The 24,245-nt window shown below is 39.7% G+C and overlaps 1 protein-coding gene across 4 annotated transcripts in view; it reads right to left on the bottom strand.

Moving 5' to 3' along the window:
* PALS2 (protein associated with LIN7 2, MAGUK p55 family member) overlaps positions 1–24,245 on the bottom strand; it is a 125,174-nt gene that overhangs the window by 33,665 nt on the left and 67,264 nt on the right. For 2 of the 4 annotated variants that reach the window (XM_032773857.2, XM_075062409.1), the window contains exons 2-5: positions 22,892–23,010; positions 14,599–14,751; positions 8,152–8,304; positions 7,261–7,488 (exon numbers count right to left, since the gene is read on the bottom strand). In XM_032773857.2, coding sequence (XP_032629748.1) covers positions 7,261–7,488; positions 8,152–8,304; positions 14,599–14,751; positions 22,892–23,008 — 651 coding nt within the window. In that variant the 5' untranslated portion in view covers positions 23,009–23,010. Of the gene's footprint in view, positions 1–7,260; positions 7,489–8,151; positions 8,305–14,598; positions 14,752–22,891; positions 23,014–24,245 lie in introns of all 4 variants that reach the window. The other 2 variants (XM_032773858.2, XM_032773861.2) reach the window with 2 other exon arrangements.

Below are 24,245 nucleotides of genomic sequence, written 5' to 3'. Positions count from 1 at the left end.
AAGGGGGAAAGAAGAGAAATAGTGAGCAGAAAAACAGCAGTTCTAAAGTGGAGTATGTTTTCCCTTCATGCAACAATAAGGTACTGAACAGATAATAAATCTGCACAAAATAAGTTTGCAAAATCCAGTCCAGTCTTATGCTTGGAGGCTTCAAGTTTCAATTTTGAGTCTTTAAATAAGTCCTTTTAACTGAATGATACTTAAAAGGATCCTTACATGATAAAAGAACAGCAGTAGTGTTACTAAGTAATCCTTATCGGTCTTGGCAGAAGCTAGATTTTGGTGAGGAAAAGAAGCTTCTTATTTTCTGGGCTACTAATTATCTGAATTGAGGGTTCCAACAGGCTGAAGGTCAATTTGTGGGTGCCCAAGTTGAGACACCTTAAAGGGGCCACATTTTCAAAAAATGTTGAGCACTTATCCTCTTAAAATCAGGCTATTTTTTAGTAGTCTCAAGTTAGTCAGACAAAAAAGTAGACTCAGCCAAAAATCACTAATCCCTTTTAAAAATCTTGCCCTTCGTGTTCTAATTGGCTTTTTCTGTTGCCTCGTAAGTTATACACAGAAGGAACAACCCATCAAACCAGACTGAAGATACAGAAATTATATTTCTTCTTGCAATTTTCCATCCCATGCTGATTTGTGTTAGCCAAAACCTTGGGTTGAAAAAAGTTTAAAGGGGGTCTTATGATTTGTTTCTTCATACTATATAATACCTAGTTCTAATATTGCACTTTTCATCAGTAGATCTCAAAGTACTTCACAATCTTTAATGTATTTATTCTTACAACACCACTGTGAAATGAGGACAGTAGCACTTCCCTGTTTTTACAGACGGGGATTTGAGGCACAGAGAGGCAGAGTGACTTGCCTAAGATCACTTTGGAAGTATTTTGTAGAGCAAGGAACTGAATCCAGGTCTATCAAGTCCTAGGCTAGTGCCCTAACCACTACACAACTCTTCCTCTCAGTTAGGCCTCTGAGGCAACTAAGGACATAAAGATCACCTGAAATAAGCTCACATGATTTATTGTAAGCCAACATATGTTTCAGTAAAATCTTATTCAAAATTTTTCAGGAATATAATTTATTTTGTACTTTATAGGTTTGATCATTTAAACATAGATTTCTTTTAGTGTGAAGCAAGTGCTCTGGGCAAGAGCAGCACGTGGAGCCCTGTGGGCCCCTCCTATCTAGGAGCTGGACATGCTGCTAGCCCCTTCCAGGGTGCAGCGCGGTGTTGGAACAGGTAGGAACTAACCTGATTTAGCCAGATAGTACTGCCGATGGGACTTTTAACGGCTCGGTCAGCAGTGCTGACTAGAGCTGCCACGACCCAATGCCTTCCATTCCACGACCCAGTACTGGGTCACGACCTACAGTTCGAAAACCACGTATCTATAGCGACAGTGAGGGGGGAAAATAATTTGAAGAGACATGACTGGAAGAATGTGCCTATCAAACCTGGCAAAGCACTGAAGCTGTGCAGAGAAACAATTCACCAAAGCAACAACAGAAGAGTCTGAAGTACTACAAGACCAGAGACACTGAAAAGAAGCCAACAAAATGTGCCAAAACAGACAGACAATCTACTAAGACAGAAACTCTCTGAATACAGAGAAGCAAAGTAGGATAAAACAAGCTCTGAGCTGACTCATGAAAGGATTTCAGCAGATGGCAAAGGAACAAGTAACACTTTTGGAATTAAATAATCACAAACGCTGACAAAACACACCATGGGTTAAATAAACCAGAAGAATGTATTACAGATCTGACTGGACTGGCTGATTCAAAAAGAAAGGATATAAATACAGAAGAAAAAGCTACCCTGGTACATGTGACAACAGAAGCGGAAGCCCCAAAAGTCAGGCTACATCGCTTAAGGAGAGCTATTTTACCAATCAAGGAAAGTCCTGAAAACTGAAGTAAAGGCAGCTAGGAAATGAATGCTGACCAGACTGTATGAGGGAAGACAGAGAGAAGGAGAGGAGAGAATCTTTCTTGCTTGATACCACCATCTTATTTATCTCTCAGAGTTTGGATAGTTTTGCCCTATCTTACTATGGGGACGTCTCTGCTCTATTTTATTCAAGATAGTTTGAGGTCCTTCAGAAACACATTATGTGATGTGACTAACATCTTCAACATGTGGTTCATCCTCTCATCATCACCCCCCAGAGGAAAAATTGTGTGGCAATAGAGTGTTTAGTTGTGGTAGTTTTTTTTTTAAAAAATGTATGTATATTTTAGTTAAGATATGGCCAAAGAAGCACAACTTGCACTTGGAGTGGAAAGTGAAGAGGTTTGTGACAGTTCTCAGTTCCTGTGCGAGTGTGTTCCACAGTCTTGGCTCTGCTCCCACAGCAGCTGTCTCCTGCACAAAAGAGCTTTACCTTTGCAGCAGACAGCTCCGTTGTGCCTGAGGAGCAGAGCTGTCAACAGCGATCCTTATCTCAGAGCTTTAGATGATCTTCTAGATATCCTGAATGCAAGCTATTAAGTGCCTTGAATGTAAGGATCAAGACCTTGAATTTGACTCTATGTTCTATGAGAAGCCACCATAGAGAGATGATGACAGGGCTGATGTGCTCACTGTTGCCCATGTTGCTGAGGAAACACACTGCCACATTCTGTAGTAGCTGAAGTTTCCTAAAGTCTGATGGTTTCATGTCCAGGTATATTTTGTTGCTGGAATCACAGATTCCATGGACAAAAGAATCCATTGTGATCCTCTGTTTTAACTTCCTGTACAACACAGGCCATAAAACTTACCTAAAATCAATCCTAGAGCAGATCTTTCAGAAAAAAAGAACATTCAACCTTGATTCAAAAATGGTCATTGTCAGAGAGTTCACCACCTCCTTTGGCACACTGTTCCAATGGCTAATTACCCTCATGGTTAAAAATTTACATCTTACTTCCAGGCTGAATTTGTCTAGTTTCAAACTTCCAGCCATTGGATCATCCAAACAGAAGATGATAAAGGCAACATATAACTGAGGGCCAGGTCATTCTCCATCAGGATAGGACTTAGTCCTTGTCAAATAGAGATGGTAGAAAGTGTTACTCGTGGATGCTGCTATGTGAGACTTAATCTCAGCCAGAAATCCCACAGCAGTTCTAAACTATGGAATGAATTGACCAATTGTGCGTATGTACTTTTAACAAAAAGAAACTGCACACAAAACTTCCTAAAGTGCTTTCTGTTGCCAATCAGAATCATCATCTTGATTAGATTCACATTCAATCAGCTGTTCCTAATCGGTTAGCTGATCTTGTCTAACCACTGTCATGAGAGTAGTATAGATATTATGTACTGAAGGAGAGGTAGAAGTTGTGTCTCATCTGCATATTGTTGGCACTTGAATCCATGAACTCTCACTAATTCACCTGGATCAGAGAAAATTTATCCTATGGGACTCCACAAATGAGGGACCTGGTGGCAGAAATGCTGCTTCACATCACTAGGCTTTGACTTAAACCATTTTAGTACATTCTTATGGATCCTTGCTTTTCTCAGATGAGATAGCAGTATCTCATGATCAGCAGTGCTGAATGCTGCAGAGAGGTCCAGGAGAATCAGAATGGACGTCTGCTCTCCATCCATTCACAGCAGGAGATCATTCATCAGTGTCACCAAAGCTGTTTGATCCTAGGTCCTGGGCTTGTAAATTGGCCTTTGTCTTCTCTAAGATTGTGCTCAGGAACAGAAGATTTAATACTGGCTAGTAATTAAGCTAAATCTGAAGTATCTAAAGTGGATTTCTTCAATGGAGATTGAACTATTGCATATCTGAAGGAGGAAGGAAAGATTCCTTCCTAAGTGAGGTATTGATTATTTTGGTAAGGAGTAACATGATGCCCAAAAGTGAGAGTTCTGTGTGTAGCACCTTTAAATAAATGTACACTCTCCAGACCTCTTTACCACCAATAAATAAAATTCCAATTACCTAAATTAACTATAGATATCCATGTGAAATGTGGATTTTGAAAAGAGAAGAGGTCAAGTAAGAGAAGACATGGTGGTTCAAGAGACTCTAATCTTACTCAACCCTTAATTGTTAAATATGTCAACTTTCTTTTCTTTACTATATACAAATAAGATTCAGTTATTAAAATTTACAATTCCACAAAAAATAAAAGAGAAGAAAATAATCTATTACCAAAAACTGAGAATTGGGCATTTGTTTCAGCTCAAAGATTTTAAACAAAATAAAAAATACAGGAACTGCAGTAGAAAGCCTGATTTGCCTAAAATATAGAGATCAGGCTATAACAGAATATATAAACCCTTCAGGGTTTGACAGGCAAATGGGTTTACAACAGTGTGATAGTCTGTACCCCGCGTTCATTCCTTTTTCAAGACTATGATAAATTTTGTACAAAGTATGCCTTGTGAGATATTATTTGAAAACTCAAAATTTGCTGGTCATTATTATCCAGGTAAGATACGCGTGGCAACATTGTATGCAACGTTACAAGGTTCTACTGTATGATATTACTAATACCAGGCACAAACCAGTTCTGCAGAGACAAAAGGCAAACTGACATTTCAATCAGGTGTCAACAAAATGAAACAGACCATCACCTGATTAGGTGGCCATTCTTTGGCAGGAACAAGGGTGAGAGAGACAAATTTACATCTTGGCAAATAAATAGCTGGAGGTTCCTATCCCCACAGACTTTCTGTCTCCTGATTCTCAAAGAGGACAAGATATAAAAATGGGGAACAGATGCCCCAAATCTCCTTTCATCTTTACTCACGACATCGACAACACTTGAAGAATGAAGTAAATAGCTTTGGACCAGGAGGAGAGATCCTGACTGAAAGATTCAGCCAGTAAGTCTTCTAGATGAACAGAGATGAGATGAGAGAGACCCTAGCTTTGAATTCACTTAGCTTATGACGTTAGGTATTAGTTGCGTTTTGCCTTTCATTTCTTTGTAATGAATTCTGACTTTTATGCCTCATTACTTGTAATCACTTAAAATCTATCTTGCTGTAGTTGTTAAACTTGTTTTATTGTTTTATCTAGACCAGTGTGCTTGGGCTGAAGTGTTTGGGAAACTTCACTTGAGATAACAGGGTTTGTGCTTTGAGCATTGGCCTGCTAAACCCAGGGTTGTGAGTTCAATCCTTGAGGAGCCCATTTAGGGATCTGGGGCAAAAATCTACCAGGGGATTAGTCCTGCTTTGTGCAGGGGGTTGGACTAGATGACCCCCTGAGGTCCCTTCCAACCCCTGATATTCTATGATTTGCTATTAATAAAATGACTGACTTTATATGAGCTTGTGTTGTCCAGGAGAGGGCTGGGCAGTGTAAGATGCACATTTCTGGGGAGGAATCTGGGTGTTGTCCTGCAGTGTAATTCAAGCGTGGCTCACCATAGCACTCACAAAGTATAGCTGGGAGTAATTTACATGCTGGAGGCTGTGAGTGACCAGTGTAAAAGGCACCCTAGGCTGGAGAATTGAGGGGACATAGCTATTCAACAGTCCAGATTGCACCCTGGGTAATGCCACAAAGAGACACACCCCACTTTGTGTTCTGTGTTGTAGGAATTCACAATCAGTGCACAAATTGTTAGAATATGTATGGGTCACTATTAGTAGAATCAGAAAACCAGTACTAAAATACCACTCTGTTTGCATTCACAACTTAGTTAACTAAATGTATGGGCACTATGAAGCCAACTGCCCTAAAAGCGAATTTGGCTGGTGGATAAATACGTGATAAAAGCCAGGATGGGATGTGGAAGAGATTTATTTTGCATTGTATCATACTGTTTGGATCTCAAGCTCAGCAATACAGCTTTTTGATATGCTAGAACTTGAAACACCCATTAAATAATAGTACTTAGCATAGAACTTCCTATTTGTAGGTATCAAGGAAGGACAAGTCCTTGTATTTGCAAAACGTTAACATGGCTACCAGAAATCTATATAAACCCCAAATCCAGAAGAGTGGCTCTCTCACACAGTTCATACAGATTAAGATAAAGTATCTGTTCTAGTGTGCTGACCTTTCACCAAAGTTGCTGAGTGACCATGGGCAAGTCACTTAATTTCTCTGTACTTCACTTTCCTCATCTGTGAATGGAGAAACTTACATCCTTTTAAGGCAGCTGAGCTCTTCTAATAAAGAGACACTATGCAAATACAAAGGACTATTACTCAACATACAAGAATATGAAGATGTGAGGGATTTAGGGAATTCTTGGTATGAAATCAAATTAGAATTATTGGATAGTGAGGCACATGCAACACCAGCTTTGTGCGCACTCGAAAGCAAATAAACTTTCTTCATTGTTAATTGGTTAAAAGGTCTTTACATCATCCTGTGTGTCTATATGAGGGACCTAAGAGGACAGATATAAACATACAAAATTGGCACACATTCCCAGAACAAAAGTTTTAAAACCAAAATGTTATTTATATTAGTAAAAGAATACCATATAACATTAAGCATACTCTATGTGCTATGTTTATCAATAAAAATTAATCCATAGCTCAGTTGTATACTCATCAGGTTTTGTCTGGCAAAAATCCTGTTATGTGAATCTTCCTTTATTTGTCCATCTTTTAATATCTGAAGCAACCTACCATATTAAGAGACTGTAGGAGGCATTTTAAGACACCAGTTACCATGGGGCCAGATATTTATATTCTCTAGCTTATCTACAGTATCTGTGTTTACTACCAAATGCTCCAAATGACGAGAAAGAAACACCCATACCGCATTGTTTTACATGAGAAAATGGTAGCAAATACAGTCAAAAAGTCACTACAAAATTTAGTCCAAAAATTGTTACTCTTCAAAATGTTCATTTTTTTTTTCAAAATTTCAACCAGCTATATAGTAACTTTACATTACATGATGTATCCTATGTCTATCATTAAAAGGACAACTTAATCTATCTATTTATTTATAGAGAATTAAAGATACTACACTTGCTCTTCAGCCCCTATGCTAACTTTTGTGGTTTTAGCTACATATTCCTTCTCTTTTAAAACAAATCTTTTTCCTTCCTCTTCTCTACTGCATGGGAAAGACCCAGACAAAGGGGAAACTGGCTGACTATGCAGGGGAAGAGTTAAAGTGAATATACAAAGAGTGCAGTCAAATGCACAAACAAACAAAAAATAGAAAAAAGTATTTTGTCTCCATTCCTTCAGTTATAAAAATCTTATGTATTATAAACAACATCATTAAATAAAATGTTTTCTGGCAGAAGCAATGAAAATATCATGTTACTGACCTGTTGAGGAATAACAGTGTCTCTATAGCTGGGAAGAATTTTCAGAGTGACACTGCCACTAATATTTTTCAGTAGTTCTTGTAGCTCTTTTGGATTGTTTCCAACTTCATGGCCATTCACCTCTTTAATGATGTCACCCACATGCAGAAGACCTTGTCGATCTATCATTCCGCCATGCAAGATTCGTGCTATTACTAGATCATTATTCTCAACCCTAAATGTAACACCCTAAAGGAAGCATTGAGTACCACCATTATTTAGTTTTATATCACAGTTTGAGTTTCACTTTACATTTCATTTTAACATTTACCTAACAGTTACTACAGACATTATCTGAGCTATCCTAGTTATTTCTTATCCAAAGTAAAATGCTGACTTTTTAATAGCGACCACAAATTGTTAACATACTGACATTATTGCATTATACTATGCAAATATGCACGGTACAAGTGAAATAAATGCAAATAATATGTACTCCAGACAGGAAGTTGATATGTAAGCATACACCAGTCAGACCATTTGCTCTTGACTTCACGAACTTCTGTCGTTCCTTATTAGGATCAAATAGTAAAAAAAGTTTCTTCATACCACTTATGCTATCATATCATCCTGCCTAATGACAAAGTCATCATTTGTCCTTGAAGAGAAAAGCGTGGGAGAATGGTAATGTATCTTCAGATTTTAGCCTTTCATATTGCATCTCTTGTCAAACTGATATTGAAAATGTTACAGTGCACATTATAATCAATGGGATTACTCAATATAAAAATTATAAATGTCAGTATGAATAAAGAGAAGTAATAAGAACAGTGTAGAAAATTCAAAAAACATCTAAAATATTTCTCTTACTGTTTAGGTGAAAGACAGACATACCTAATTACATTTACTTACCAGTGGCTCCCCTGCTCGTTTGTGAATGCCAAGTATACGAATGGCATCTACTGGTACTACCTGGTTGTTCACTGAAGAATTATTAATTTCTGGGCTAGAAGGAGGGGAATCATAACACTTTGATGCCACAATATCATGGGCTTCCAAGAGTGACTGTAAATGAGGAGTGAATAAAGCATGTTTACTATTAATATCCATGGAAAGCATTAGTCACTAAATGACAATTCAGGACCTAAAGGTTTTGCAGCAACTCATTTAAGTCTAGATTTTGAAACTCTTATTTCATTTTGAATACAGTAACACTTAAATAGACTTCTTTGGGACATATGACTAAGTAATTACATGACCTCATCACCATACTATCTAAACAAATATGGTACTACTCACATAAGTACTATTTACTGTAAGCAGTTGTAGTATACCCAGAGTAAATATGGATTGAATAGGACCAGGTGGACTCGCATGCACATATGTACAGACACCCTAAAATATTCTTTTTCTTTGACTAATAAGGAAGTATCTGAGCAGTCACATTAGGTTCCTAGAGACTCATGAAGTGCTGGAAGTAAAACGAACAATCTCTCACAAAAAAGCTAAAATTATGCAGAATTATAAGTCCTAGATTTATAAGAGTATCTAGTGATTTTGCAAGATGTGTGCGGTTTCTACTTACAAGAACCTGAATTATAGTCCCATTTACAATTTGGGATATATGTAAACTGAGAACTCCACTTGCTGGAAACAAGTGATCAGAACTTTGAAACAAAGTTCTTCCCAGTCTACATACATGGACACACACACAATAGAAATCTTATAGTGAATATCTTTGGAAGATAATTTACTTTCGAGTTTTAAGGTACCTGTCATTAAAAAAAATCTAAACTTCTAACATTTATGAAAAATCAACATAAATCTAGGTTTGCTGGACAAAGCAAGAGACCAGTCTCTAGGGGACAGATTATAGTGACTTCAGAACTAAGTGGAAAACATGGAAACAAGAAGGGTACTCCAACCCATGTCTGTATCACCTGGCAATAATTCAGTCCAATGAGATGGAAGTACCAGGCCCCCTCATTAAGGTAGCTAAGGGGCATCTCATTGGTAGAGGCAGGGAGAGGAAATATGGGCCCTTGACAAGTTAGTGGAGTGGGATGGCCCTTAATCCTACCTCGCCTGAAAGCGGGGCAGTGGCAGTATATTTCACAAAAGGACTTCCTGGAGTTCTAGTCACAGGCAAGGCCACTGACAGGCATCACGTTAAGTAGTTGGATAGAAAAAGCAGAGTACAAGATACCATGGATGGTAGTTTTGGTAGAGCCACACACACAGCATGGGGAGATAGAGGATAGGACCAGTAGCTAGGCTAGGCTATAGCTTCCAGAGGCCTACCAGAGCATGGACAGAGAAAGCAGAGGCCTTCAAGCAACTCACATGGGATGCTTTAGGAGCCTCTGTGCCACAAACAGGGAAACAGCGAAACAGACATAATAGAGAAAAAGGAACTTCAGGTCCAGCTGTGGATAGGAGCTACAGGTTCTTGGGAGCCTCTTGGAGGGCCAGTAAAAATTTGCTTGAACTGCTGCCAGTTTGCTTCTGATTGAACCTGGCAGTCACGGGACTGGGAGCTATTCTTTTATAGAGGCAATCTTCTGTGGGACAGATCCTGGTCCTCTGCCAAAACTTGAGTAAGTGGGTTTTTGTGTAGGAATCTCTGCAAAGGGGGAGTCAGAATCCTCATGACACCATGAGGAGTAAATTATGAAAAAATATTCTAATATGCTCTTTCGAAATCAGTTTAACCTAATGTGGTGCCACAAAATGCTAAGATTCCTTAATCATAATAATCTCACAATGTTACTACAGGGCAGAGTTAAGGTTATTATTTTTTGTATAATCACAGTACCTAGAAGCCCTGGTCCTGGGCCAGTACCCCACTGTGCTAGGCCCTGTCCATACACAGAACAAAGACATTCCCTGCCGCAAAGAGTTTAACAATCTAAATGAAAGAAAAGATAACAGAGGGATACAGACAACCCTACAGGAAAGCACAAGGACACAAGGGACATTATTGGTCAGCGCAATAAGCTGCAGGTTCAGTACACCAGCAGCCTAACTTTTGTCAAGTTTTTGTACATAACACCACACAGAAGAGTCCAAAGGAGGAATCTGAAGGAAAATAATAAGTTAGCTTTGCAGATATTTATGGGGAAAAACTCACAAGTGAATGGGGCAACATGGGAGATTTTCAAACAAGTGAGCCAGGGAGGCTGGAGTTGACCTTTTGGTACTGAATGAGAGATGATGGATAAGGTTGTTTGGGTGCCATAACTGTGAATTTCTTACTTTAAACATTTTGGATCTCTTAAGTATTACCTTAACTCCGAATTTCCTGGTTTTGTAGTGCTTGGATTTGGTAGGACATCATCATCCAAGTTATGTTTTTTCCCTTAAGTGACTGGTACGTACACTCAACCTTAACTCTGCCTTGACAATTTTTTGTTTGAGAATATGTAGAGGGCATAGCTCACATCAAGTGCAATTCCTAGACTATTAATGATTTAATAGATAGAAATATGCAATATTTCTTTCCTGTTTGAGTATCTGGCTAAAAGTCCATAAATATTTATAATAATCAAAACTGATATATATCTAGCCTCAGTGTTGCTATTCTCTTTAAGGAATTATAGACTTAGTTTTGGTTTTATCGGTTTTTTATCATCATTATTACTGCTTTCCACCTGTTATGATTGCGAATTTACCACCCTGTACATATAAAAATTATTAGCTAATATAGGCATACAAAACTTTATTTAAACCATTCCTCTGTTGCTAAATTTTACACTTGGGATGTCCGGTAAAATACTTTATTTTTTGTGCAAGGTATATGAATATACTTAAGAGATTTAACAGCATTCACAATGTAGCATCTGCTGACAGATTGGTCAAAACCAGCCTTTTCTGAAAAAGAACATTCTGTTTAACCTCCATTTTTAAGTAAATTTAAATATTGTGAAAGGTGCCATATTGAGAGCACTGGAGAGTGGGTTCCTCTGTTTGCTTAAGAGGTACAGCATGCACTATGACAGTGCAATGTTCCCCTGATTGCGTGCCTCAACAATAAAGAAGCCACCTTCTAAGAGTTCTCAGTATCAGTTCAGTCCTTGGCCTTTTTGTTAGACTGTAAACAAGACTGATTACTGTGGTTATGGTGATACTGTGGGCACATACCAAATTCAAATAAACAAAGAACATAAATTAATTTAATCAAACGGCTGTCAAATGGTAGTAATTACAAGTTCAAAATCAATCTCAGATAGTGAGAACCAGACACAAAAGTGACTATTTCTACCTGCAGAGCATTGTTACAACTACATCTGCTCTAACCCCTCAGACAGAGACCAACACCTACAAAATCTCTACCAAGCACTCTCAAAACTACAATACCCACAGAAAGAAATAAGGAAACAGATCAACAGAGCCAGATGTGTACCCAGAAGCCTCCTACTGCAAGACAAACCTAAGAAAGAAACCAATAGGACTCCACTGGCCATCACATACATTTCCCAGCTAAAACCCCTCCAACGCATCATCAGGGATCTACAACCCATCCTGGACAATGATCCCACACTTTCACAGGCCTTGGGTGGCAGGCCAGTCCTCGCCCATAGACAACCTGCCAACATGAAGCATATTCTCACCAGTAACTGCGTAATGCAAGAGCTCCATTGCAACAAACCTCAATGCCAACTCTGCCCACATATCTACAGCGGCTGAGGGGGAATGATTTCTCTTTATAATATATCAGAGGGATTAATATCAGGAAGGAGAGGAATTATTTATGCTTAGTACCATGTGGACACAAGAACAATGGATATAAACTGGACACTTGGAAGTTTAGACTTGAATTAGACGAAGGTTTCTAACCATTAGAGGAGTAAAGTTCTGAACAGCCTTCCAGGGAGTAGTGGGGGCAAAAGAATATCTGGCTTTAAGCAACAGCTTGATAAGTTTATGGAGAGGATGGTATGATGGGATAGCCTAATTTTGGCAATTAATCAAAGATCAATTGCTATTATCAGCAGGTAAGTATTCCAGTGGTCTGGGATGCGATGTTGGATGGGATGGGATCTGAATTGCTACAGAGATTCTTTCTGGTGCTGGCTGATGATCTTGCCCCCACGCAGGGTTTAACTGATTGCCATATTTGGGTCGGGAAGGAATTTTCCTCCAGGGCAGATTGGCTGAGGCCCTGGAGGTTTTTCGCCTTCCTCTGCAGCATGGGGCACGGGTCACTTGCTGGAAGATTTCCTGCAGCTTGAGGTCTTCAAATCACAATTTGAGGACTTCAATAACTCAGACAAAGTTAGGTTTGTTATAGAAGTGAATGGGTGAGATTGTATGGCCTGTGTTGTGCAGGAGGTCAGACTAGATGATCATAATGGTCCCTTCTGACCTTTAAGTCTATGAGTCTATGACACCATCACAGGACCTAACCAGATCAGCCACACCATCACCGGTTCATTCACCTGGATGTCCACCAATGTAATATACGCCATCATATGCCAGCAATGCCCCTCTGCTATGTACATCGGCAAACTGGACAGTCTCTACGGAAAAGGATAAATGGACACAAATCCGATATAGGAATGGCATATACAAAAACCTGTAGGAGAACATTTCAACTCCCTGGCCACACATAGCAGATCTTCAGGTGCCATCCTGCAGCAAAAAACTTCAGGACCAGAGTTCAAAGAAAAACGGCTGAGCTTCAGTTCATTTGCAAATTTGACACCATCAGCTCAGGATTAAACCAGACTGTGAATGGCTTGCCAACTACAAACCAGTTTCTCCTCCTTGGTTTTCACACCTCAACTGCTAGAACAGGGCCTCATCATCCCTGATTGAACTAACCTCATTATCTCTAGCCTGCTTCTTGCTTGCGTATATATATACCTGCCCCTGGAAATTTCCACTACATGCATCCGACGAAGTGGGTATTCACCCACAAAAGCTCATGCTCCAAAACATCTGTTAGTCTATAAGGTGCCACAGGGCTCTTTGCTCCTGTTGCAAAAGGTAATTTTTGAATCTCAGTAATGAAACCAATTTTTTGGTTTCTTGGTCTCCAGAAGCTTATGAATCTTGACACACCACCACTACAAGCAAGGTAGATTCACCATCAGAATATCTCAAGTATTTTTTTCTGTTGGTTATAGCCCAGAAGCAAATAGCTCCCTAAAGACTGATCTAACACAGCTGATAACACATTCCCACACAACTCCTCCCATTCTCAAAAGGGAATGGAAATCATCCACATCTTGCTTCCATTAATCCTTTTATTTTTCCCTTAGATAAATACAAATTCTCTCTGAACCATCTGTAATATCTACCAGCCAGATAAGTTTGTCCCAGTCAAATTCCTCTTCAGTCTATTCACACATGTACAAGTCATAGAAGCACCTTTGGAAAAGCAAGTCACCATCTGCAACTGTGAACCAACTTCTCCTCTGAGGAAGGAAATCTACTAACCCCTTCAAAGCACACCATAATCTAGCCAGTATTTAAATCAACGCTTGACAAAACCAACCTCTCCCAACTACTGCCCAGTAATTAACTCACCATTCCTGATCAAGCTAACCAAGAAACTCACCAAAGGTTCTGCACCAGTTTTATACAGATAAACTTATATTCACCCAGATCCTTAAGAAAATGTTTTTCTGAGGGATGAGAGAAGGCCACAGACTTATGAATAAGGGGTTTCCTGCACCTTCTTGTGAATAATCTGCTACTGGCTATTGTCAGAGATAGGATACTGGAATAATGGTATAGTTAAATGTCTGCCAAACATACCACAGCAGTGGAGAAAGGTAAATCCAAATTTAAGATAAAAATAAATCCAGAGTTAAAAAAAAAAAAAAGTTAGGGAAATCCTTTTAGATCCTGTGTAACCTTGGAAGCATAAAACTGTCTAGTAACCCCTCCCACTCCAAAAACTGTGACCAGTTCTAAAAAACCCAGAAAGATTATTTAGCGGACAGTGCAGGACCAGGTGAAAGGATGTCAAATCTGTATGTAATATACATCATCCCCCTGAGCATAGCAAATTTGGACCAGAGGAAGAAAGAATGGCAAGTGCTTGGCTAGAGACAGATTTGAGAATATGTCAAGAAACATACAATACGCTTTGATCAAAATGACTTAGTTAGCATATATACCTAATCCCTCTGAGTGGCCTTTTTTGTTTTGGCTTTATCCTATTTCTCTTTAACTTTATTCTTGGTGAAAAAAGACTGTGGTGTTTCTTCCAAATTCTTCCTCCTTATTTGGTTGGGGAGGGGGGGGGGGATTTAAAATTATTTTTTCCACTCTTTCTAGTTAGATCAATATGCATATGTTGATATATTAAGTGGTAACATATTTAAATATTCAAACTGAAAAAAATGGTACCTGAAAATGAGGATCCTTCAGTATACCAACTAATTCTGCAATACTTTCATCTTTGTTTATTAAAGGACTGATGTCTTCAAGAATTTCATTCACTAGCTCCAGGTTGTTGTCACTGACAGCCTCAAGTTTAGAATCTTCCAGTCGCTCATGAGCCTGTGAGAGATTAAAAACAAGATTATATTAATGATTGCCAATGAGGTGCAGCAATATTTTTAATTCATTTGGCCCTGTGATTAATTTTATTTCCTGATTTATCTTTTCATCAAGAAGATTAAAAAGAGCACCTTATCTAAAGTAAATCTGCTGTTTTGCCTTCACAGCCTCACCGTAGGATTAACATGCTTAACCACTTGGCCACAGAACCCCCATTTTAAAGCAGAACTGGAGTGATGTTTGTGTGTACACGTATCCCCTCAAGCTCTATACAGTAACTTCTCACTTAAAGTCATCCCGGTTAATGTTGTTTCATTGTTACATTGCTGACCAATTAGGGAACATGCTCATTTAAAGTTGTTCTAGCGTCACTTGGCAGCCGCCTGCTTGGGGAAGAGCAGCCCATTGCAGCTAGCTGGTGGGGGCTTGGAACCAGGGTGGACCGGCAGCCTCCTATCAGCTCTCCCGATCAGCTCCCCACTCCCCTAAGTTCTCTGTGCAGCAGCTGCCCAGCAGGCTAGCAATTGCAGCTGTCCCTCCCCGCACTGCCATGTGCTGCTCCTCCCTCTCCCTTGGAGCTGCTCCCCGAGACTCCTGCTCGCTGTGCAGGAGGGAGGGAAGGAAGAGGGGGGCTAATGTCAGGGTGTCCCCTCCCCCTGATCCTGCACCCTGCTTACCCCATCTTCCATAGAGCAGGGGGGACACACGACAGGGCTCAGGATGGAGGGGTTTGCTGTCAGCAGCTGCGGTCTCAGCAAGCTGGTGTAATTAACAAGGCAGTGTACTTAAAGGGGAAATGCACAGCTCTCTCTCTCTCACACACACGGTGTGTGTCTCTGTCTGCAATGCTGTCTCCCCTCCCTCCATTCCTGCTGCCTTGTAGAGTGAGAGAGTCAACCCTTGAGGACTTGGCCAATTGCTAGTTCATCATTTAGCAGTAAGGCATTCCCTGGGAAATATCCTACCCTCTGACTCCTCCACCTCAACCAAGCTTCATAATCATCATCACTGTGTACCAGTATTAAACTGTTTGTTTAAAACTTAGAGAGAGAGTGTGTGTGTCTTTTGACTGGTGAAAAAAAATTCCCTGGACCCTAACCCCCCTCATTTACATTAATTCTTATGGGGAAACTGGATTCGCTTAACATCGTTTCGCTTAAAGTCACATTTTTCAGGAACATAACTATAACGTTAAGTGACAAGTTACTGCATTACACAACAGTTTAATAGCCCACCATCTCTGAACAATCTCTCAATTCCTCTCTACCTTAGAAAGGCTACAAGAGCTGGGCTCTGAAACAGAGAGGAAGAGGGAGGATCAGTGTCGCTTTATGAAGGCAATACAGTTGGAGAACAACAGTTTACCTTGGTAACTCTCTTTCTTGATCCTGGACATTTCTGTCACAGAGTCCCACTCTAAGAGACTAGTTAGCAGTGGGGTGACCAGGTGGCAAGTATGAAAAATCGGAACTTTTTTTCAGGAGTAGGGGGTATAGTGCCTATATAAGACAAAGTTCCTAATATCAGGATGTCTGGCCACCGTAGTTAGCAGTGACCTCCTTGAAAAGAAGGTCCAAGGAGCCCTGCTAGTTATATGATTGAAGCATTGTCTTTCTGAAACCAGCATCTACTCTTGACACAGTGTCAAGAGAACATGTGAACCAAGCCCACACAGCAGTCCTACAGATTTCTAACAGGGGAACATTGCTAGCCCTTCAGTAGAAAAGAGATGCGTCATAGAGGCTGCCATTTCCTCACATAGCAAACTCTGAGGCATTCAGACATCAGAACATCAACGACTTCATACATGACTGGATGTAGCACCTTCATCCACTTAATCTCTGTGCAGAGATTTTTAGGAGCTTTTTTCCCCTCCATAATGACGGGCAACATAGTCTGACCTTCCTCTAAATACATTATATTCCATTAAGCCGAAACCTTATTATCCTCATTATCTGAATCCCTTCCTTGTCTCCCAGCGGCAGAGGGCCTGAATCTATGCTGGGTGCCAAGAAAGGGATTTGGATAACGCAAAGATTCTGATACTAGAGCAAAGACCCCTGGCCAGGAGGACGATGACAACACACCTTGGCCACAGAGGAAGCCACCATGATGCGGAATGGCTCCTGCAGCTGCACAGGGAGATCTGTGCAGCTCTGCTGTCATGGGAGTGGGTGAAGTGGTGTTATGACAGTGGAGCTGCAGAAAGCTCTCTGCGCTGCTGCAAAGCGAGTGACACCTGACCCCTGCAGGTGCAAGGTGCAGGCAGAAGGCTGCACTCCTGATGGGGAAAAAAGGAGACCCCCTCCACCCTCCGGCTAGGACTGTGAGGAGGAGCCATCCCACTGCAGAACAGCTCCTGCCCTCTCCATTATCTGAACTCCCAATTATCTGAATAAAATCTCTGTCCCCCTTGCTATTTGGGTAATCAGGAGTATACTGTAATAACTAAGAGCTCTTAACCATCTCAACCTCGCTTCCTCGCAGCAGATATTGAGCTCTGGGGAAAAAACACAGGCAGTGAAACGACTTACTGAGATGAAATAGAATTGTGGCCAGAAACTTTGGGTGCAGCCTAAGGACACTTCTTTGTGGACTATGATATAAGAATTGCTGGCTCTCACTGGCAGCTATGTAAATATGAACAGTTGCCAAGAACTGCTTAGTGATACCAGAGATAGGACAAAGTCCAAGACAATTGGAATCAGACAACCACCATGCCAAAGCATCTGCCTTAAGCAATTTTAAGCCAGTTCCAACTTTGGCACCCCTCTATGAGGCTGTTTTCTGATCTCTAACTGACTGACTGGACCACCTCAGACAAGTAAAGTTATCTTGTTCTGAAAATCAACAGCTATGAAGCGACATGAAGTCTGCACAAACTGCTCTGCTGAGACAAGAAATCCGGACTCAAGTGAAAGAGTGAAAGGATGATCTCGTGGACAGAGCAATATGCTCCGAGAACCGGGTCTGCCAGTTCCATGTTGGAAAAAGCATTTTTTCATAAAAGGCCCTTTTCCCCCACAAATATAAGAGAAGAGTGTCTATAACCACACTGTGGATTACTGCTCAATCTAATGCAGAACAGGAGAGACACATCTCTACAACCTAGGATTCAGGAAGGCCAACCACAATAAGGGCTGAGCAGATCAGATGGCTCAAGTCCTATCTTCTCCTCTGTGCTGAACAACCTCTAACCTAAAGACCTTAGGAAAATGCTTTTTCCAGCTCCATTCAAGGTGTTTGGATCCTAAGATTTATAAAGTCATTTAGCTTATGCCGTCATTCTTTAATGATAACCCAGAGGACAACTTTGAAGTCCAGTGACGTGATATCAGGCTTTGACACTGAGGTAAACTACACTTCCAGTGCCTTTTTAGGAGATAACAGGCTCATGAGCTTCTAGATTCCCTTGTAAAGGCAAGTTCTAAAGAAAAGTCTTTGGGCCTCTTCATCCCTTTTCTTAAAAGACTTTCAGACGGACTGCCTTAGACAGAGTCCTTCTCTAAATTTAGCAGATACTTACTGTGCTCATCAGAAGCTGGGAATTTTGTGGTACAATCAGATTTCATTATTTGTTAACAGGGTGGAGCTCAAGACAATGAGAAAACAGCGGGGAAATTCCCAATGAAACCAACAAAAAAAATTAAGATGCTCAAGACCATATAAACTAGTAAAATTATTTACAGTAATTTTAACAAACAAATCAGCAAAAGGATTGATTCATGACCACTGGTTGGTAGAGAGAGAACTGACTCCCCCTTACAGGGAGCGAATAATATATACCCTCAATATATGGAGCCGGATGGACATGTGCACATGTCTAATTACCAAGTACTGTTTAATATGGGTCCTTTAGTATGTGCCTATGAAAACCACTTCTCAGTGTGGCCGTGTAGAGGCAGTGTCAAAGGCAGATGTTTAAATTTAATCTTGCTATATAAAAACAGAAAAATCTGTATATTTTTTCTGAAATAATGTCTCATGAAATAAGTAGAATTTATAGATAAGAATCCATTCTTACCTGTAAATTTTATTAAGTGAGCTCCAATAATTGTTATTAACCTCTGAAGTAGCTTATTTAACACAGAAAAAGACAAAGCTTCAGTTATTTTTCTATTTTAAAGAAAAAGAGTCAGGTCATTGACTAAATAACCTTGTTTATTATAAGGCTCACTGAGAATTTTGAGCCAGACATAAACATTAGTCTTAAAAGAATAAAGAAATGTTATGGTGCTGTTGTTTTTCAACCGTAAGTGTGGAATGCTGCTATTGTAAGTGTGTGTGGGGAGGGTGGGGGGAAGAGGGGAGCCTGCTACTGTCTGAACTTACAAGACAGCATACTGGCACACTCTCAGCCCCCCAAAACACACAGTCTCTCCCCCCACATACACACAACACACTCCCTATCACACTCCACCCCCACCCCCAACTGAAAAGCACATTGCAGCCACTTGCTCAGGGGGATAGCTATCACAATACACTGCTCATTATGGGGTTGCAAGAACTGCTAACGTGGCCACGCCAGTGTGCTTGCAGAAGACAGTGTAAACGCATGGCAGTGTTTTCCCTGCTGTGGTCTCCGAAGGCTGGTTTAACTCCCAGCGCTCTACATCTGCAAGTGTAGTCAAGCCCTGAGTTACTATGTGGCACACTAGCACTGCAGATTTGTCTCTATCTGTTCTTCTAGACAAGCTTTTAGACTGTAATTTGCCATACTAGAGAAGATCTTGCTAAAGAAGGAAAAGAAGCTTGTTTCTAAAGCATCATTTCCCTGGTGATAAAAAAATAAAGTATCAAATTTAACATAAAAGTGGACGTATACAATTCATGTTTGAAAGTCAACACCGTACCTGTGCTGTAAATCGGTATGCAGTAGATATGAAATGTCTTTTGAGATCCCTGGAGTACTTTTGCAGAGTGGCCACTTCTTTAGCCCAGAAGTCACTCACTCTTGTTAAATTAACACACAAACAATGTTATTTTCTAGTCTTTTCTCACTCCATACTGCCATTGTTTCTCTCTACACCAGGGGTCGGCAACCTTTCAGAAGTGGTGCGCCGAGTCTTCATTTAGTCACTCTAATTTAAGGTTTTGCATGCCAGTAATACATTTTAACATTTTTAGAAGGTCTCTTTCTATAAGTCTATAATATATAACTAAACTACTGTTGTATATAAAGTAAACAAGGCTTTTAAAATGTTTAAGAAGCTTCATTTGAAATTAAATTAAAATACAGAGCCCCCCGGCCAGGACCCAAGCAGTGTGAGTGCCACTGAAAATCAGCACGTGTGCCATAGGTTGCCTACCCTTGCTCTACACCTCTCTCTCTCTTGGCTGCACCATGGTGTACTTTTTTCCCTTTTTTTTTTAAACTACAATTTTCTTACAGTCTCTAACAGAAAAAACACTTTTCTCTTACATAAATCTGACAGCATTCTTCAATGAATCTCTTGCTTTGCCGGTCTTTATACTCAAAGATCATTGAACAAGGATTTTGTTGTTTAGATTATTTCACCAGTTCTCAAACTATGATTTGTGGCGCACCTGCCGATGATCCACACAGAGTTGGTCTGTCATATAGTGCTGGCTCACCTCCTTGTTTATTTCCATTAAAAGATCACTTGAGATACATTAACTACCTTTCCACATAAGCAATTACTATAGCTGCCACAGGTATGGAGGAGGTCAGCATGAATGGGTGGGGATGTGCTCCATGCAATGACAATTAGAAAAGAAGGTGGTTGATGAGGCCATCCCTGCTAAGATACAGTTCAAATTATAAAAGTGTCTGAGAAATCTTCAATTGTCTACTTTACGTTTGTAAAGTAGCATTATCATTTATTACCAAAAATGCTTGATGCTGTACATGACACAAATAAGGATGGTTCATACCCAGAGATGCTTATGGTCAAAGGCACAGATTCTGCACTGTGATCCATGTGGGTCGGTTTCTCTGCCTGCATGGAACCCCACTGACTTCACAGTGGCTTTACACAGACACAATATCTCATATGTGTGGATCACAATGTACGTTTGGTCAAAGACAAACCAGATGAGATGCGACAGGAGATAGTACAGTACTATATAAATACTAAAAATCTTGATATATTGAGTATTTTGAAATTGTCTTCATAAATAATAATTTTACCATGTTTTTGATATCTAAATTTCTTAAAACACAGGAATTTGCCTAATCAACTCCTACCTTTGATCGGCCTATGATGTCAACCTCCATTGCTCACTTGTTACATTTTCATAGATTCCAAGGCCAGAGAGAACCACTGTGATCATCTAGTCTGGCCTCCTATATAACACAGATCATAACACATTCTCTATGAATTATTTTGAGGAAATCATGTATAAAAACATCCAATCTTGATTTGAAACTTGGAAGTGATAGAGAATCCACCATAACCCTTGGTAAGTTGTTTAAATGGCTAATTATTGTCACTATGCCTTATTTTCAGTCTGAATTTGTCTAGCTTCAACTTCCAGCCATTGGATCATGTTACATCTTTCTCTGCTAGATTGAAAAGCCGATTATTAAATATTTGTTCCCCATGTAGATACTTATAGACTGCAATCAAGTTACCTCTTAACTTCCTCTTTAATTAAGTTAGACTCACAGTTCAATCTGTTTATCACTATAGGGCATGTTTTCTAATTCTTTAATCGTTCGTATGGTCTTCTCTGAACACTCTGCAGTTTATCAACGTCCTTCTTAAACCGTAAAAGCAGCACATCCAATGAAGTGGGTATTTACCCACGAAAGCTCATGCTCCAATACGTCTGTTAGTCTATAAAGTGCCACAGGACTCTTTGCTGCTTTTACAGATCCAGACTAACACGGCTACCCCTCTGATACTTCTTAAACTGTGGGCACCAAAACTAGACACAATATCCCACCAGTGGTTGCACCACTGTCAAATATAAAATAAAACAACATCTATTCTTACTCGAGATTCTCCTGTTTACGCATTCCAGGATCACATTAGTTCTTTTGACCACAGTGTCACACATGGAGCTCGTGTTCAGCTGATTATCTTGGGAAGCAGTGACTCTGTAAAAGATTTGGGGTTTGTGGAAGGTAGAGTCCCCCATCCTGTAAATATGGCCTATATTCTTTGTTCCTAGATGTATACATTTACATTTAGCTCTATCAAAACACACATTGTTTGCTAGCACCCAGTTTACCAAGTGATCCATATCACTTTGAATCAGTGACTCGTCCTCCTCATTATTTACCGCTCCCCCAATTGCAAACTCTATCAGTGACTATTTTATTTTCTTCCAGGTGATTGATAAATATGTTAAATAGCATAGGGACAAGAACTGATTCCTGCTAGTCCACACTGGAAATACACCTGCTCAATGATGATTCCACATTTACAATTACATTTTGAGACCTGTTGGCCAGTTTTTAATCCATTTGTGTGTGCCACGTTAAAAAACTAGAATGATATAAAACTAATCAAAATATTGTGCGGCACCGAGTCAATTTCCAAACAACCTCCCTTGTGTTTTCTCCCTTCATGCTTGGAAGAAAGGCTCCATGACATCTACAAAACTCACTCATTCTCCTCCTTTAATTCCCTCCTTAAAATTCTCCTTTGCCGAGGTGCATACAAAAACCTGACAATGGTAAGGCTGCTGGTATGCTGAGGCCACAGCCTATCTATCACACTGACCAGTAATGTTTCTTGTAGTTACCTGTTGGTCTGTCTATAGCCATCTAAAAATTTCCTTTTATTTAGATTGTAAGCTCTTTTGAGGCAGGGAATGTCTTTTTGTTCTGTGTGTACAGTGTCCAGCAGAGTAGGATCCTGGTTCATAACTGGGACTCCTAAGCTCTTTGATAATACAAGTAATAAATAATAAACTTATTTTCATCCTCCTTATTCCAACCCCTTTTCTAAATGCTAGAAATGAAACTGAGTTTGATAAGTGGAGAAAGGATCAAGTCAAGGGAGTCCAGGATTAAATCTGTTCTCACAATTTCCTCCAAGTTTACCAGTGGTAGCTATGCTCTGGACAAAATGAATTTATACTACCAGTCAGAGCTCTTGAATTGACAATATTCCAAGTAAAAATATCAAAAATGTCAAATTTAATTCAAACTATCAATACATCAAAATACCTTAGCAAGTGATCTTACAATAGGGTTCTCCATAATTCCTTTGAGGAAAATCAGGTCTATTTCTTCAGCTCCTGTTGATGTGGGCAGATCAGTAAGATTATCCAAAACTTGCTGCATTGCTGCTGATAAAAAGAAAAAGTAATGACAAAAATACTCAGGACAAGCCTTTAAAAGCTGAAATACAACTAAAACCCAATATTCATAAGACATCTCAGATGTTTAGAGACTACTGATGTACTGACTGCCCCAGTGGAATTACTGCAGATATTTTATATAGCACATTGGAGTGAGTGTGGGGCAGCCAACATTCTAATTGCATTTACAAAGAAAGACTTTTTTACTTTAATTTTTTTTTTTTTTTTTTTTGAGATCCACCTAGAGTTTTACCAATGCAATTGCTTTGAAGCCAGGTGCAGCACATCTTTTCCAACATTTGCTAGTGTGTAAAGGTGTCAAGAAATATATAAATGAGTATATGCTATACATTATATTCTTGGAGACAAACCTGCACATATTATTATTAAATGTAACATGTATTAATGACTGCTTTCCTCCTATTTCTCTTTTCTTTGCACATTCAAAAAGTGTTTTCAGCCTTCACGTGCACATGTCCACACATACTGCAGGTCCAAATATATGCATGTTGTGCCCTTACACTTGTGTGCAGTTGAACAATGCTGACACTTGCATGTACACATGGGCTAGCAAATGTTCCACACACATTTTTTTTTTAAATAATAATAATAATAAGCTACTGTACTGCAATAGTCCACAGGCTGCAAAAAGTCAGAAAACTACACACATACCCTTTCCTCCCACACAGGAATGCATTCCTAATCTGCATTACTTCTTCATGGCTTTCCACAATAGCTTTCATTATGTAACAACTTTACAGAATGGATGGTATTTAAAACACCTACATTCTGATGTCTATCCTTCCTAGAAAAATCCACTTCATGAAAATATTTACTGGCCACTCTTTATTAAGTAGAATGTTTTAACACAATTAAATGCTATCCTGAAGTACAATAGCTTGTGTCAATCAACAGGTTTGTGAACCATTTTTAATATTTAAAAAAAACAGTCTTCTATAACTCATAGACTCAGACTTTAAGGTCAGAAGGGACCAATATGATCATCTAGTCTGACCTCCTGCACAAAGCAGGCCACAGAATCCTGCCCATCACTTCTATAACAAACCCCTAACCTAGTCTGAGTTATTGAAGTCTTCAAATTGTGGTTTGAAGACCTCAAGCTGCAGAGAATCCACCAGCAAGTGACCCATGCCCCACGCTGCAGAGGAAAGCAAAAAACCTCCAGGGCCTCTGCCAATCTGCCCTGGAGGAAAATTCCT

The sequence above is a fragment of the Chelonoidis abingdonii genome, chromosome 2 (genome assembly GCF_003597395.2).
Source record: "Chelonoidis abingdonii isolate Lonesome George chromosome 2, CheloAbing_2.0, whole genome shotgun sequence".
Classification (NCBI taxonomy): domain Eukaryota; kingdom Metazoa; phylum Chordata; order Testudines; family Testudinidae; genus Chelonoidis; species Chelonoidis abingdonii.
This window is presented reverse-complemented; position numbering and strand designations above follow the sequence as displayed.